Genomic DNA, 17,509 nt, shown 5'->3' with positions numbered 1-17,509 from the left:
AAGGATGTGGAGGCACCTAGGACAGGAAACAACGCACAAGTTTCAGCCCTTGCACTGAAGAAGTATCTGCACCTTCGCAGTGACTTCTGAATCAACTCTGTTACTCATTACATGCCTGACAATCCCAGTTGTGAGGCAGCAAAAGCTGCTGTAGCTGTTTAGGAGGGACAGATAGAGGGACAGTGAAGTCTTCCAGGCACATGATGGGAATGCTTGTTTTCCTGATGCTTTGTGGCCCAGAGAAGGGTGGTACCTGGGAAGACCTTGGGCATCAGGATGGATCCTCTGGCTGTTTCAATTCTGGCAAACTTTCCTTGTTCTGGAATTAGGAAGAAACAACTGGACACAAATCTAGCACTCTCCAGTGGTCACTGTAAACAGCTGAGTAGCATGTGCAGCTGCTCTCTGTAGCAGTTACAGTTTCAAGACTTTGGTGTCTCAGGACCCATGACCAATGACTGGTCTGGAAGTGAAGGGTAGGAACCTCTAATTTAGTTCACTGGTATCAAACCAGGCCCCTGAGACCCTCAAAAATACCTTGACAGAATTTTATTACTTTGCAGAAAGACTCCCAGGATGCAGCCTCTGTAGGCACACAACCCATCAGTTCCAGGACATCTCTATTTCTCTGACACAGTCAGACACTTGGAAACAGGCTGCAAAATTAGCTACACTGCCAGAACTGAATTATCCATAGTGCTTCTTTGGATCTCTTGTTATTTGTGAGTGGTTTATAATTACTATTCCCTCATGCCAACCTAACAAAAACTTTGGTGGCTGTTCCACTCAACTCAGCTCCCCTCACAGAGGCAAAGCTCAGGAGAAGCCACGGAAGAGAGAACACAGGGAAAAGTCAGCCTGGGGCTACTTTACACAACAGCTATTTTACACAGGGGGAAGCGAGGGAGAAGCAATACAATGCATAGGCTAGAAACTGGCAGAACACACTCTGATGCTAGTGTGTTTGGTGGCCCTCTCAGATGCCCTGGTAAATACACATGTATGTGCTCAGTTTGTCAGGCCTGCAGTGCATCTTTGCAACTAAGGAAAAGAAAGCCCTTTCTCCCCCAAAAGTGAATCCAGCTATAAAATAACAATATATTAGAAAGCGAGTGAAAACCTGCACCTGGGCTTCTCAAACCACCTCTTGAGAACTTACTTTGAAAGTGTCCAACATTATGACTGTGAAGTTCCCCAGGCTATTTGTTTTTCTTAAATGTACATTAGTTCGTGCTTACGAGACTTGTCTGGCTACTGGAGGTTCAGGTGTACCCATCTTACAACAGCACCAAACAGACAGCAGAAATATTCTGTTAACAAGTCTTTACTGTTTTATTCTATTGTAGAAGGTGTTGTCATGAACCTCTATATGCAGTGATCTGGAGCCCTAACAAGCAAGAATTACAAGCATTACCAGTAGAGACATAAAATACCAACCTCTCTTTCCCAGCTGCACTCATATGACCAAAATATTCTGTTCTAATAAACAAGTTAGTGGTATGTAAATCATTTTACAAGGCACTGAAGGTGAAAAAAGTGTAATTTAGTTGGGCTCACACAGCTAAACAACAGCTATGTTATAGCAACATTATAATCTCCCCAAAGCATTATGGGATAACATGAAATCATTCTTCTGTAAGAGAAGGATAAATAACACTTTTATTAAAATATCTTCTCCTGTATTGGGCAGGTCAAACCAGTTAATAGTGTTAATGATCCAGACTCAGGAAAAGGAGACAGTTTAAGAACACCCAAAGAACAGGTGTCCCACTCAGAGTCTTCTATTTTTGTTTGGTTTGGTTTTTTTTTCACATAAGTTTCTTTTTTGCTGCAAGCTGCAGAGCCCTGCAGCTTGACTCTCCCTATGTTTCAATGGAGCCTTATCATATGCAAAGTCAAAGTCAGTAGTGTAAGGAAGAGAGAACAGGAGAGCTCGTAAGTGCTGCCAGTGTCCGCATGAGCATGACTGGACCGTCCGTGGCCCCGGGGCTGGGGTTCAACCGTGATGTAGCCATTAATGATGCGGATGCGGGGAGGAGGGTTGGTGTCACTGCAAGGCAAGAAGAGAACGTCAGTCCAGACTCAGCCCACAACTGCCTAAAGCCCACAGAGCAGGAGGTGTTCAGCCTCTGTGCCCTACTTTCTGTTTTCTGGGCTGCTAGGAACAGTCTCTCATAGTAGGACTATGTTTCCAAATGACAGAGTGCTGCCTCATCCCTTCCTTACATGTGTGGGCAGCCCTCACTTCAGCCCACGTGGATTAGGGTGCCCAGATGAACTGCAAAGCAGTCTTGAGGGAGAGCAAGGAAGAGATTTAGGAGGCTGGACTCAGGTCCACCCAGCCAGCCTCCCCACTGCCCCCACACAGCCAGTCAAGACAGCTGTATTCCTAGCACCTTACAGCTACACAGAAACTAAGTAAGAACCAAAAAAGCTTTGTTGCAGAGGAGCGTCACTGCAGCGACATTTGCTGAGCACAGCAGGAGTAAGGCACCTGCTTTCAACTGAATCAATCCATCTTCCCCAGCCATGCTTCAGCATGTGCATATTAGCATGGACCAAACTGCATCCTGTACTGCATATTCCCTTCAACAGGTCAGGAATTACAAGGGGGTTGCATGACATGCTTTAAGGAGAGAAAGAGCCGTTTCCAGAAATGTATTCTAGAGTCACTGGGAAAAGATCACAACATTCCAGAGTAGCTCCCAGTGTTGAGCACTCTGAGGTGGTGATGAACAAGAACTGAGCCAGAGCCTACATGATGCTGAACACCCATTATGGCAAAACATGATGGAGGAGAGAAATTTGTATGCTCCAGGATGCTAATGCCAACTGTCCTGAACTGAGGAAGCTCCCACACCATGGCAGGTCAGGAGTCAAAAGGGTTAGATACCACAAAGGTGTTGCTCTCTTTGGCAAAGCATTGAAAGCCATGCTTGACCTCACAGCTATGAGGCTGACATATACCCCAGGGCCTCATGATGCTGTGTGAGCCAGAAGACAAATCTGGCCAAAATTAAAAGCAAATCTACCTGCCAGATAGAAAAGTAGAGTCATTTCTCCTCCACCCACTCCCTTTTCTTGCTTTATTCTGGCCATCTGCATTAAACAAAAATGCTTTGATTACTTGAATTGAAGGCAATTAGTATCTTTTATTAAAACGCTTACCCTTCCATACCCAAAGGCCCCACAGAAAGTTTGAACAATAACTGAAGAGAAGCCAGCTGGCAGCACATCAAAGAAACACAGCTGACAGCTGATGCATATAATCAAAGCAACGCTGCCAAGCCCACTGCAAGACTGTATGAAATCACTTGCGCAGTGCTTTTCACATTGCCGGCCTCACAGAATGGCCCACACATAAGAAACCTGGTAGGTTTACCTATGCCTGGGCGGCCCGGGCGATGCGCAGTGCAATGGCTGAGACCGCCGGTGAGACGAACTCTGCACAACGTGTGAGCTTGCGCCGTGTTTCAGTGGTGACATGTCGCGGCTGTGCCACGAGGTGGGGCTGTCAGCTCAGCCCACTGATGACTAGGCAGACCGCAGAAGCACGGCAAGGACCGGAAGGGGCGCGATTCCCCCCTTCGTTACAGACACAGGTGGGGACCGTGCGTGGATGACAGCCACTTCTCACGACAAAAGCAAAGAATCCCAGAATCCCAAGGGTTGGAAGGGACCTCAAAAGATCATCTAGTCAAACCCTCCTGCAAGAGCAGGGTAACCTAGCATACATCACACAGGAACTTGTCCAGGCAGGCCTTGAATATCTCCAACGCAGGAGACTCCACAACCGCCCTGGGCAACCTGTTCCAGTGATCTGTCACTCTCACAGTAAAGAAATTTTTCCTGATGTTCACATGGAACCTCCTATGCTCCAGTTTACACCCACTGCCCCTTGTCCTATCACTGGACATCACTGAAAAAACCTAGCTCCATCATCCTGACACTCACCCTTTACATATTTGTAAACACTGATGAGGTCACCCCTCAGTCTCCTCCAAGCTAAAGAGTCCCAGCTCCCTCAGCCTCTCCTCATAAGAGAGATGTTCCATTCCCTTAATCATCTTTGTAGCTCTGCGCTGGACTCTTTCAAGCAATTCCCTGTCCTTCTTGAACTGAGGGGCCCAGAACTGGACACAATATTCCAGATGTGGCCCCACCAAGGCAGAGTAGAGGGGGAGGAGAACCTCTCATGACCTACTAACCTCACCCTTTCTAATGCACCCTAGGATGCCATTGGCCTTCTTGGCCACAAGGGCACATTGCTGGCTCGTGGTCATCCTCCTATCCACCAGGACCCCCAGGTCCCTTTCCCCTTCACTACTGTCCAGCAGGTCAGCCCCCAACCTGTACTGGTACATGGGGTTGTTCTTCCCCAGATGCAAGACTCTACACTTGCCCTTGTTGAATTTCATCAAGTTCCTCTCCACCCAACTCTCCAGCCTGTCCAGGTCTCACTGAATGGCAACACAGCCTTCTGGTGTGTCAGCCACTCCTCCCAGTTTAGTATCATGAACGAACTTGCTGAGGGTACACTCAGTTCCCTCATCCAGGTCTCTGATGAAAATATTAAACAGCACTGGCCCCAGCACCAACCCCTGAGGGACTCCACTAGTCACAGACCTCCAGCTAGATTCTGCCCCATTGACCACAACTCTCTGCCTTCTTCCTTCCAAACAGTTCTTGATTCACCTCACTACCTGATCATCAAGCCCACACTTCCTTAGCTAAGGAAGCATTTGGTGCTCCCATATTTAGGCAGTAGTTTTCCGAGCTGTCACCAGCTTCGCTTTTATCTCACTATTGCATTGCAGTGGCTGCAATTCAGTATGTACCCCTCATGTACCTCCAGCTTAGCCACAGTAGCACATCCTCCCAACTTGCCTCTTCTTCTGAAGGCACTGGTGCTGCAAGTGCATGCATATCTCACATTAGGATGCTCACTGACTTCCCTGACCTTCATGAGAACATCTGTGTGTGAAAAACTGCATGTGTCATACCGCACGCATGATGGGAGCTTGGGATCATAAAGAGTCCAGATCATCCCTTAGCATTTCAACTCAACAGACTGTCAACAGACACCCAAAAAATAGTTCACAAACAGCTTTTGTGAACTGTAAGGTAAATGATACACTAAAAGACAAAACCAAATCTGATATTTGTGTTTGTTGTACTAGTAAATCTTGAACTCTGTGTAGGTGCATGCAAACCCCCGTGTGCATTGTTTCCCTTTCTCTCCAAACTACTCACACTCAGGCTGGAAGGAGGAGCAGAGACAGGGCAAAAAAATACTCTATTAGAGAAGAAGGTGAGTTTAGTTTAAAATGTCTGAATGCTTGGAACAGAACAGCTGCTGCACCTGCTTGGAGCCAACCTGGGCAACATATTACTCTAACTAGTGGTACAGCTGTGACCCAGCGACATGACAAAAGAGGCATAGGAGAACTCAGATATATACTCAGTGTCTTGGGGAGCAGGAAGAAATATTCTTCAGAGTTAAAAAAAAAAGGGAATGTAGAGGCTTAATTTCAAGAACTGCAGGCTCTTCTTCATCATCCTGACCTGTCTGGTTAGTCACAGTACCAAAAAATAAAATGCTTTCAACCTGAGTGTGGCAGAAACACAGAGGGACAAAGTACAAAAGACAGCAGACTCAGGCCTGTGCGTTATCTGACAGGAGGTCACCATTAAAGTACACCTTCAGCCACATGCCTATAGCTACTATAACTACTAAGGAACAAGTGGGCTTTTTTTGCAGGCTGCTGTAGTTCTTGAAGGTGAGTAAGCTCTTCTAGATGATAACAAGGGAGTTTGTGTGAACCTTTGCCTCATAACACACTCCATTTTTATATTAACTCCATCATCCATTAGGTTGCCATCCCCCTTTCCAGATCTTCAGTAATACCATGGGGCTTGCATGATTTTTAGAGACTGGAAGAACACAGAGACTGGAAATACTGCATAAATACTGTCCAAATGCAAGGAGCATATATGCCAGGTATGACATTTTCCGCATATGCAGCAGCTCTTGGATAAAGGTCAATGGCTTTGGTATGTACCATCTTCTGCTGAACACAGCCTTCTGTGATAAAGAGGACCACCATATGCTCACAATCCCTCAATTCCAAACGCAAAGTGGCGCAGACAAGACTTCCATTTGTATTATGCCTAATTTTTCAGAAACCTAACCTAATGCAGAAGAAGCTATTTTGTTACTAAAAGCACAAACAGCCTTGAGTAAATATTTCAGCAAGAACCACAGTGTGGAGGCGGTGATCTTACAGGAGAATGGGTATTTGGTACATGAACTCTGAATAATCCCAAAAGATACAGCAAGGCCATGAGAGGCCTGAGGAAGCTTAAGCAAGCAAGATAAGAAGAAGCTGGAATTCACTGACTTATGAGAACTGTGGACTGTTGGCAAGCTTTCGAGGTCAAGTTCTCACACCTGTGCTTAACCAATTATATGTTAGTCACTAAGGGTCTTCAAGACATGTATCCAATCATAATATGCTAAATCACTGTAAGTGCAAGTAAGCAATAGTATATAAGGAGTTAAGGCTTTGCAATAAACGGCTTTTGTGTGATCATATTGATCTCTGACTGAGTCCATATTTTTTCTGCAGCACCATAGTGAGGGAGAAGGTCAGACCCAGCCTTCAGTATATATCTAGCCTTTGCAGAAGCTTGACATACTGGATTAAGCAGTCTAAGTAAAGTCCAGTTTGTATGACAAACCCTCCTCCCTTCCCAGCCATCAGCTACCTTTCCTCTAGGCGAACCCAGAGGTCGCTAAACTGTCTCAATCTTTGCTTCTTCTGCTGCTGCTTCCTCTTCTTTTTGTACTTCCTGTCTACCTTCTCCAGCACATCAATACCATCAGGGAGCAGCACGTGAGGCAGCAGCTCTTCTTGCTCTTCTTCCTCCTCCTCCTCCTTCTGGGGATGCAGTGGCAGTGGGAGCTCCTGGGACACAACGTAGGGACCATGTGCCAGCGACGATGATGAAAAGGCTAACAAGGTTTTGGTGGGTTTTCTGCTGGAAGAAAGAGGGAACACAGACAATATTTGAAAGTGCTTTTGAGGCAGAATCCTGGTACAGATACCATCAAGGCACATATAAACCAGGTGTTTCTCCCTGACATTGGCTGGATGCTCATTTCTCTGCCTTGTATTCCTGCCCCATCGTCTTTGAGCCAATTTTCTGATCAAAATAGTGCTCTTTAATGAAAAAAAGCTTTGGAAAAGAGGTAATCTGGAACTGAGGAAAGACTGCAGTCTGGCTCAGGCTGGAATAACTTTTGAGAATAACCTTGCGTATCTAGAAAGAACGAAGAAAGAAATCGCCCTTAAAGTCAGAGAAGGTCAAGACTAGACTCCTCTAGTCTGATGTACTGCAGAATAGAGACCAGATTACTCCTTTCAGCAATTCCTGCCCAGAGCATGAGAAAGGTGCAGGGACAGGACAACTAAGGCACCCCAGCTGAAGGAGCGAGTCCTAGATCAACAGCTCCCACTAGTGGAGAAGGAAAGAAATGAGCTAGTCTGCAGAGCGCTCGTGACTGCAGAAATGCATCTTCAAATTATGGTCTTTGAATAAAATGCCTCAATACACCACTAAGCAACCCTTTGGGCCATGTAGTCTGCAGCAGATTAGCTGTGGCAATGTCAAGTTCACCATTCTCTCACCTTTTCTTTCATGAAGCCAGATGGTACAGAGCAGCCAACGCATAGCCTTTATAAAACATTGGGTGAGGAGGTACGTCTGACACATAAAAGACAAGAGGTCAACTCACTATTGTGGCATTGACTTCTAGTCTAGGTATTTACTGTCTCCATGATGATCTGCAAAAGGAGATAATGCTATTTTGCCACTCAGGTGAGCAGAACAAGAAGTATGAAATGGTGGCTTTAAAGGGGTACATCAGTCAAGTATGGAGGTCCATATGGAGGGGAGGAGGCTGAGCAATTGCAGCTCTCTCTCTGTTCACAATGAAGAAGTAAGCTTTGCACACATAGCAAGTAATAAGGAGTAGGAGTCAGGACTCCGGGTTTCTAGCTGCACAGATCCTGTATTAGACTGGCAGCATTATCCAGATTTCAAAGCAGCTCCAGCAAGATACTGTTGTGAATCTATGTGCATGCATGAACTCTCTCACAAGGCAAATCTTGGAAGCCCAAAGGACCACTGTTGAGCCCAGAAAAAGCTCTAAGGGCTATTCTTACCCAGTTTTGTGCAAAGGTGATGTATTAAAAAAAAAAAATAATTTGTTCCACCCTGATTACTCAAGCTCTGTTCCCTCATATTTGGAGCAAGCAACATCTCCTCATCTATGCTCCCAGGAAGGTAGGCTGCAGTCTCTTATTGACTCCTGGCATGGTACAAATACCTAACTGATCTTTATGGCTACTTCATGAAGAGAAGAGATGCAGGAGTCTTCTGTAACAAGATAAAATTGGAGACTGGCTTGGGTTGAAATTCAGAGGTAACAGAGAGCTAACAGAAAGGTAACAGAGGACCACACAGTGCTGTGCAGAAACCTGGTTTCTCTCAGTGAAATCTTCCCTGAACCACAGCATACTTCCTTTCTCCCTTGCAATGGCATGGAAATGAGGAAGTTGAGAAAGAGGCATGTTTCATTGAGGATGCAGTTTTCAAGCTAGCCCATCACTGTGGGCCTGTCTCTTTGGTAGAGAATAAAGAGGGCCCAACCTGAAGAAAAAATGAAGTTGTAGACTGGAATATGAAGGAGAGAGTAGATGGAAAATGAAGAGGATTTTATCTTATTTCCTGCAAGGAAAATCACAAGTTGATCATGCAGTACACTTTATGTGACAGAGACTGGCACAGAATGGGTCTTGGGCTATCGATCACTTTCAAAATCCTTGTGATTCTCACTCTCTCATCTCTGAAGTGTCATGACCCTTTGGCTCTCCTGCACATCTTCACATCACCCCCTTTAATGGCCTTACACAGTGACCCCCCTGCCAGTTGTCTCCAGTGACCTGATTCGATTTTTCTGAAGGTCCTCTGCTTATGTTTCCCTTTTCCCCTGTTTCTCTTCACTGTGCCTGTTCCTTAACTGTGAAAGTCACTGAATGCTCACCAGCCCTCTTCTGTAGATAAGACTGCCTTGCTGCCTGCAGCCTCCCCTAGCAAACCCATGGCGATACCATGCTGGAGCTCAACATTGCCAAAGGCACAGCCAAGATTATCTCCAAGCTGCATGGCCAGTCCTTTATTCTGACTCCTGCAATCTCAAAACACGATTAATAACAGACAGTCATATGCATAACCTCCTTTGTAACACTTCCTGCAGGCAATTCTTCCAGGGACTGACAGTGAAAGGCACAGAGATGCAAAAGTACATCCTTCGTCCCCAAGGCCAATTCCTTCTTCCAGCACAGCAGCTAAGCAAGGAGTCAGGAAGCACCTTAATTACAACTGTGATTATGTGATGAATATTTTATAATATATATATGCATTCTAAAATCAGGAACAACAGTTAAAGCCCAAAATAAGACAGTAGGAGGTTGACTGAACTTGTGGCACTATTTATAAACTCTCCTTTGTGTTACTGCATGGTTGGAGCACCTCTTTCACCTTCCTTGCTTTGGTGACACCACAAAGAAAAAGTCCTCAAACTCCACACGCCACTACCAGCACTAATCCCCTTCCCCTGCATATAAGCAGGACACCTCAGCAGTTGTATCTGCAGGTGGAATTGTGTGACTGCACCCAACAGTTTTCCTGTTACAGAAAAATATGCATAATGATCTCTCATCTTTCTGCGTTCACAGATGCAAACGATGCCTCACAAGAATCTTTGGGTCTAGCCAGAGTACATGAAGCTGCGAACTGTGCTGCTATTGCACAATGTCATGTTGCAGGGAAGGGAGACAACTGCAGACTTCTTAATGCTCTTGTTTCAGGACTACTCAGCTACTGTATCTGACAGTAAAACAGCCACTTGAATGCTCTCAGTTCAACCACTTCCAGTTCATTCTTCTCTGAATTTTGTCCTGTGAAATAGTAGATAGGCACTGACTGGACCGACTGCAGCACTGCCATCTAGGCCAGTAGCTGGATATGGTTTTATTGAACAGACTGGCCTGGTATTTGTTCCTACAAGCTCAGTATAGCAATGAAGTGAAACCCATCATCCAAACCCCAAGACTCAGACATACTCTTCTGTACAGGTTTTCCCTCACCTCAAATGCTCTTCTCCTTTAGAACTCACATTTTTCTTGAAACTTGTTTTGTATTTTTAAATCTCTTTTCAAGTAATCCTGAAACATAAACACCTTTTCCCAAAGAAAACACTAAACTGCCATCTTATTTAGCTTTTTCACTCAGCTTTAAAAGACTCCAGGAAATATGTTCTGTCCAGTAGCCCTAATGAAATGTTTGAGATACAACCAATATCAAACTGTGGGTTTTCAAGGCACAAGAGTCACTGGCCTAACAATGAACACCCATGATGTGGTTAGAAAACTGGGTACCAAACCAGTCAGTGCCAAACCACTTGGGTTCCAAACTACCCACTGACACCTGTCTCCCTGATGAGTGAGATCTAGCCCTCCTTTCCACAGTTGTCTGCTCTTGACTTCCTTACAGTTATACCTTTACAGATCAATGTTGGATTTTCTTTATTCTCAAGTACATCTTAATCTATCTTCCTTTAAGCTTCAAAAAGCTGCTATGGCTGTTTTTAGGAATACCTAAGCTATGAACGTTCTGGGTGATAAAAAACAGTACCACAAAAGTTTCAATGCAGTCAGTTTTTTGATTATCATATAAATACTGTTACACTGGATTGTCTAATGTGACTTAAGTGTTAAGGACAATGAAGTCTTGTGCTTAAGCATATGGAGTTTCTCCACGTCAAACTACCTGCCCATTGGTGGCAACAGCGTTAGGAGTTGCATTCATGTGCTCCTGAGGATGAGTCTTGGCTCAGTTTGTTTCAGTGCACAGAAAGTTAATGATGTATGTCCATGTCAAGAATCATACCAAAACATGACTTGCCAGAGTTTCAATCTCCTGGTCTGAAAAAAAACAGCAAACGTGGTACAAAGAGAAAGGTGAAGCAACCAGAGTATGAGAAAAACATCTGTTATTATTTTGTACCACAGAATAAGAACTATGCACAAAGGGTGATCATCCTACCTGAGAGTCCCATATCAGAAATGTGGTTGAGATGTAACAGATGAAGATGTAAGGCATTTAGATGTAGGCAGACATAAGGGATGAAGATGTAAGGGACGGAGATGTAAGCAGTGAGGGATAGCCTGCCTGATTCCTGGCAAAGAGGATAAAAGCGAAAGAGTACCGTATCTGGGATAAAACCTTGTTTTCACTGTGGTCTTTTAGCAGTGAATATGAGAAAGAGCGCCGGTATCCAGAGACACAAGAACACGTGTTTGGCAAGAGTCTGGAGAAGGGGAGACAAGGATTGCAGACCCTAGGATGGTGGCAAGAAGTACAGGAAGCGGTAAGTCTAGAGGACATATAATTCTCGGCAGAGCATGGAGGAGATTATTTAGCATTCTGTAGTTACTGAAACCATGGAGATGGATAAAGGCACCCAGTGAGAGATAAAAAGAGAAAGGGTGTATCCCAAAAGACAGCTGCAAGATGAACCAGAACAGCAAGTCTCTTGGCTTAATAATACAGAAGAGAGCAGGGGACATGAGAGCAATCAGTCATGGGGACAGCTTGCAAAGAGGCTGGGTTGGATTCTGGTCAGTCAGATTCCAGGCTGAGAGAAACTAGAAAGAATCAAAAATAGCACTGTAAAAGAATGGAAGTGTTAAAATGCAGGGCAGTTAAACACTTGAAGGAAGGAGGAGGTTGGAACCCTATATGGTATAAGACACTATCCAGATACGACAAACCAAACATGCATACTCTATGGTTGTTTTTTTAATAGTTAAAAACTAACAGCGCAAAAATATTTTTATTTTATAAATAAAGCCCAACATAACAGTATAAAAAACAACCAAAAGAAAAAAAAAATCCTACAAAAAAAAACACAAAAAAACCAAACCCAAAACAAATAAAATCCTGTTTCCAAACTGCCTCATGGAAGAGAAAAGCAAACTGCTGGGGAGGAAAGACAGAGCCCAGCTCATTGTTAGGGATAGTTCCAGCTGCCATTACCTCTTCATGATTGTTTACCCACCCTCCCAATGGCTGCTCACTAGATAAAAGAATGTATTACTTGTTGATGGCTTGTCCAGCTGGAGTGTGCTCTACCTCGTACCCTTCTCTCCTCAAAACATCAATCACTGTGTTGTTCCCCATGAAGTGACCTGCATTTAAGAGAAAAATGACATCAGAACTCAATGAGCACATGGAAAGAGAGAGAAGAACAACAAAGTCCTTCCTCATCATTGGAGGCTTGCCACACTCAGGACAGGTAGTGTTTTATCACTCGCCACCAACATGCACCAGAAACACAAGATCTCTAACAAATGATTGCTTAGCTTGCCCAAGGTCACTTCAATTACCACATTCTGCCTCTCTAAATGCAGATGTGACTAAAATTACTCTGGTCCCACAAGCTGTTGGATTATCTGGCCATTTTCAATTTCTTGGGGCAATAAGAAATGAAGTTGAGAGACACCTGTTCAGGAGCAGCACCGAGTCTACAACTGGTAGTGGTGCAAACCAGATCAGAATCTGACCACAATGAATGCATCATTTTAACATACTCTGGCATCGTAAATGCACTGAGATGTCAGTCAGCATCATTAACAATTTTTAAGTTATTAAGAATCATCCAACTGCAGAGACTGGAAAATAGCTCTGAAAGCCAATGAATTAGATCAACCCCTTTCATTCATTTGTTTAAGCCATCAGGGACAGAAACATCACTTCAGTTGTGTTGACAACATTTTTGAGTGGACTTAACCTAGCTTACGTCTGCCCCAATTCTGATTTATGTCTCTGCTCCATTTTCAGAAATGGTGGCTGGTCAGCCCATAATTCAGTATCATAGTGAGTAAATGATTACTCAAAGGGTGCAGGAGTTATTCCTAGAGGACTGTATGCTCTGCACAGTGATCTGCATGCTCACTGACTTCCACCATCACTCTGATACCTTATTAAACAAGGCTGCTGAGAAGCAGATGGACAACAGAAGCCTTGTACAGTTCCTCATAGATTTAGCTTTCTTGAAAACATTTGTTCATTAACCAGCCTAAATTAATTAAAATTAAGCTTTGAGAAATTGTCGTATTAGAGAGCTCCCTTGCTTCTCTAGATGTAAGCAGTTCTAAAACTGATAAATAACTTCAGGAAAAAAACTTGGTTTTTGTTAATATTCTTCGTAAGTACATGCAATCAAAACACCAGAATGATCCAAGTAGCAAGGAGATAGAAAGGGAAGTCCAATAGTGATGAGATTGACAGGGCACTGTACCAGATTTATGATTTCTCACTCCAAAATAGATTCAATGAATTGGAGCACAAATTTCCAGTTTCTCGTGCCATAACACCAAGGGCTTATGAACTACCAGCTTAAAGCATCACAGTTGGATGGTGTCATTTGAGCATAGACTTTTATCAAGATGAAGGTTCCCTGAGATCCTAAGAATGCAAATAATCCAGCTCAAATGAAACTTTTCAACCAAACACTGCAATGCATGCTCACTGAGTACCATATTTTCTCACCCAGTAACTGATTTTCCTACAGCTCCTCTGCCTTTTTGCCTTCAGAAAGAGTAAAGCTAATGTGCCATTATGTGGACTTAATACAGCTGGTATCTGGTTTTGCCAATGGTTGAGGCCCAGATCAGTTAACTGAGAATTAGCTCATATCAGCAAAACCACCAGATGCATCAGGGAACAGGAATGACTGTAATTAAACATTTTAACTAAGTAAAAGTAGCCACTGGAAGGCCAACAGAAGGTATATAAGATGCCAGACCCTATATATTTAATCTCCCATCTTTTACAAAGAGAAAATGTATGTGCAAAGGGAATGGGGATTCACTCTTCCTCCCCTGCTTCTAGATAATAGAGAAAGGGGTGATTCCCAAAGGTGATCCAACCCTTGTAAACAAGGATGAGGTAAGACAGCTTAGACTTTTCTAAAAGTGCATCTCTATTAATGAGGATAGGGGCAGTGTATACAGCAAGCTCATATTAGGTACCCGTCTCATGTGAGCCATGTTGGATGAGCTCAGTGCCAACCTCAGCAATGAAAAGCCAAGGCTCTAAACTAATATTTTCCTAATCCAAGACTTTCAGGCTGAAAGGAACAAGACAAAGATAAGCAATCTATAGTGGCAAAATAATTTTCTTCATGGCAGGTTAAAGAGCTTACAGTCTCACACATTTCAAGAGTGAGCTACTGAATGGCTGCTCATATCACATCACCAAACATACTATCTCCCATCAATCTTTAGTTACGCTTGTTCAGAGCAGTGATTTAGACTGGTGTGTGGGAAATTACTGTAGCATATGGATGAATCCCATTTCAGTCAGCCTGCTTGAGTGATTTCCTGAAGCTGGGCCTTAATCTTCTTTTTAATTTGATGGAGTGATAAGAATACCTTTTATATCAATCATGTGCACAGGCTTTTACAAGAAGCCTTTGCTCACTGTTGCCAATGCAATGAGTTATGTCTGCATTGGAAAGAAAAATGATGTGCTAATACTCCACAAAAGAGAACAGAACAAATGAATAGATAAGTGTGAAACAGATGCATACAAACAGGTATGTGATACTAGATTGTTCAGAAGACATGACCAACCAGGAGCTGCTCAGGCTAGGTATATAAAAGGATCAAGAGATGTCAGTGTTTGCTACACAAAAGGTATACCATGTGTGCTTTGTGAGACAGAGCTGGTCTGGGGCTCAGAGGACCTACAGGCTCAACCTGAGCTGGGTGCAAAATGAAAAAAGGAAAGAAAGGAGAGGGTTTGAGGTTCAGGACCCCACCAGAGTCAGCACTTCTGCCTCTTTCCTGGGAGCTGCCACAAAAAGAGCCTGGTGGCACGTGAGAGACCTGATCATCAAAAGCAACTGTGAAAAACGTAAGATTCACTCTTCAAGGTTTAAGATTAAGCAGCTCTCCTGCAAGGAAGACTTAGCCCAAAGTCACATGACAGGGAGTAGGCCTCTTTCACCTGTTTTCTACTTTAGCCTAACACACTTGAATGCCCCCAAAAGAAAAGCCCTGGGCCCTGTCCCATCAGAAAGCCTCCTCTTTTCTTTCTGTACGCAGCCCTGCATTATCTTCACACCACTAGGTGAAGAGATGTATCTGTGAGGTCAATTTACCCTGGTTGGGGGTGGGGAGCGATGAATCTCTATTCTTCTGTGTTCAAGCTCAAAGAGAAACTAAGCTTAGCCATGCACTCTACTGGAGAGTAAATAAGACCCCAGCCCTTAATCTACCCTGAAAGGAGATGGCATGCAGGGACCACAACAGGCAATATGCTCAAACAATAATGCTGTTTGACTGACGTGCACTTGTAGACTAGTCTACACATTTGGAAATGCATTGATAGCTCCTGACCTTCCTCAGTAGCAGTACCCAATCCTGCAGAATACAGGCTACTACTGTTGCCATAAAATCCATGTCCCCTGCTTGCAGCTTTTATTGCCAGTGCACACAGAGGCATTCTCACCTAGGCATTCTCTCTGCTAGGACTGTGGGTTTCAGCAGAGGCTCCTGAACATGAATTTGAGCCATCATGAGGCTGAAAATTTTCTCCATCTAGTGAAATGGATAAGGAAATGCTGCTTAACAGAAGTTCTGCGTCTGTTCCTGATTTTTTTTTTTCATATAAAGAAAGATTGTAAGACTGTGGAAAACTTACTCTCTGAATTTCAGCAAAATCCACAGTTTCAAGCTGACACACAAATTGTCCTGGCCTTCTCTTTAGAGTCATTTAAAAGTAAACTCACAAGCCCACATAATTCTTCATGTCTGTTGTGTTTTCCTTAATAGAAAAATGGCACTTCCCATCTGTCTCAGAAACATGCCAGGACCTCACCACCTACAAATGTCCCAAGACAATGAATCACTGGACATCCATGTGAAGAAACAAAAATGTTTGTTAGGAAACCTGATCCAGAGTGCTGACCTACAAGAAGTGGTGGGAACAGCTACAGCACATGATCCTAATAGTGCAAAATGGCACAAATAATTCTAGCCTCAGGGGAGATCAGAAATCAGGATGTTTATCTCTGGCTGGGTAGGGAACACTCAGGACTTCTGGTGCAAGAGACTCTATGGGTCACTGAAAAAAATATTTTCAAGAATGATTTAGAGATACAGAACTTACAATTATTCAGAAAATTCCTGGAAATGCCCATGGCAATGGTCATCTACTGTAATTTTTTTTTAGACTGCTTCCAAGTATTACACAGATAAATTCATATAACATGCTCCAGAAAGGTGAGTATGACACCTATAGGTGGCTGGATTACAGTTACTGGCCTGTAACAAAGCCATGACATGAGGCAGTTTATTACGCTACCCATGAAAAAAAGCCCCATGAATAAGAAAAGAGAAACTTCAGCAAAAATTATCAGTTAACTGTGAGGCACAAAGGACAGTTCATCCCCTTCTGTGTGCCTCCCATGGCTGGGTTCTTCTGCTGCCCTTTCAGTAATCAAAGTATTCTCTAACAGCAGTCTGTGAGCCCAATAAACCCATGGAGAAGTGTTCAAAATTGCCAGTGCTCCCTTAAAGGATGCAAAAGCAAGCACAGGAGAATTCCTGATCATCTGGAGAGCAGGGACATGCATGGCCCAAGTGAGTCCCACACGTATCTGCAGTGGAAAACTTAAAGTTCAGTGTATGGAAGATCCAGCCAATGATCTAGAGAATGAAGTGTACTGTCTCAAACAATTTCGCTGGATGGAAGCCAAACTGCAAAAGAGAAGATCCTATTCCTCCTACAGGTCCAGATCCCTTTAGGGTTCATCAGTCCACGAGGTGGACAAAGACATCATACTGACATCAGGTGCCTGATGAAGCTGAGTTCCTGGAAGACACAGCTCTTGGGACCCAATGACTAAGAATGGAGACACTGAAAGTACTCGTACAGTGCTCCAACCCACAGTGTTCCCACAGGCAAGAACTCTTACAGAGGCATTTTCTTCATCTCACTCCATGGTCTCTTATTCTCTGAAAAGAACTGAAAGGAGTGAAATACAAGCAACCCTGATGAAAGAAAAGGATGCTCCTCCTCATCCCCAAATCTCTACTTAGTTTAACCCTTTTGCCACAAGGCTAGGAGACAGCTCATGCTCTGTCACATCAAGTGACAGGCAAAGCAATTTTTCACACATATCACGAAGTGACCTCACCCTGCTCTCATATGGTGAGCAGAGAAAGATAACCCTAACCATATCTTACTGGTGAAATTTGGCAAGCCATATTGGAGGCAGTCATACCATAGCAAGCATACAGACAGCCCTCAGCTTTGTGTAACCAAGATATTATCAAACCCTGTTTATAAAAGATCCTCTGCAAAAAGGCAG

The 17,509-nt window shown here is 43.8% G+C and overlaps 1 protein-coding gene across 3 annotated transcripts in view; it reads right to left on the bottom strand.

The window, feature by feature from the left end:
• Positions 1-458: 458 nt before the first annotated feature.
• TRABD2A (TraB domain containing 2A) overlaps positions 459-17,509 on the bottom strand; it is an 81,265-nt gene continuing 64,214 nt past the window's right edge. For 2 of the 3 annotated variants that reach the window (XM_057426494.1, XM_057426496.1), the window contains 3 exons: positions 12,227-12,317; positions 6,769-7,041; positions 459-2,050 (listed from right to left, as the gene is read on the bottom strand). In XM_057426494.1, coding sequence (XP_057282477.1) covers positions 1,870-2,050; positions 6,769-7,041; positions 12,227-12,317 — 545 coding nt within the window. In that variant the 3' untranslated portion in view covers positions 459-1,869. The remainder of the gene's footprint in view (positions 2,051-6,768; positions 7,042-12,226; positions 12,318-17,509) is intronic. The other variant, XM_057426495.1, reaches the window with a different exon arrangement.

Source organism: Pezoporus wallicus, unplaced genomic scaffold, assembly GCF_028554395.1.
Source record: "Pezoporus wallicus isolate ANWC-B61680 ecotype Strahan unplaced genomic scaffold, APGP_CSIRO_Pwel_v1 contig_5116, whole genome shotgun sequence".
Lineage (NCBI taxonomy): Eukaryota > Metazoa > Chordata > Aves > Psittaciformes > Psittacidae > Pezoporus > Pezoporus wallicus.
This window is presented reverse-complemented; position numbering and strand designations above follow the sequence as displayed.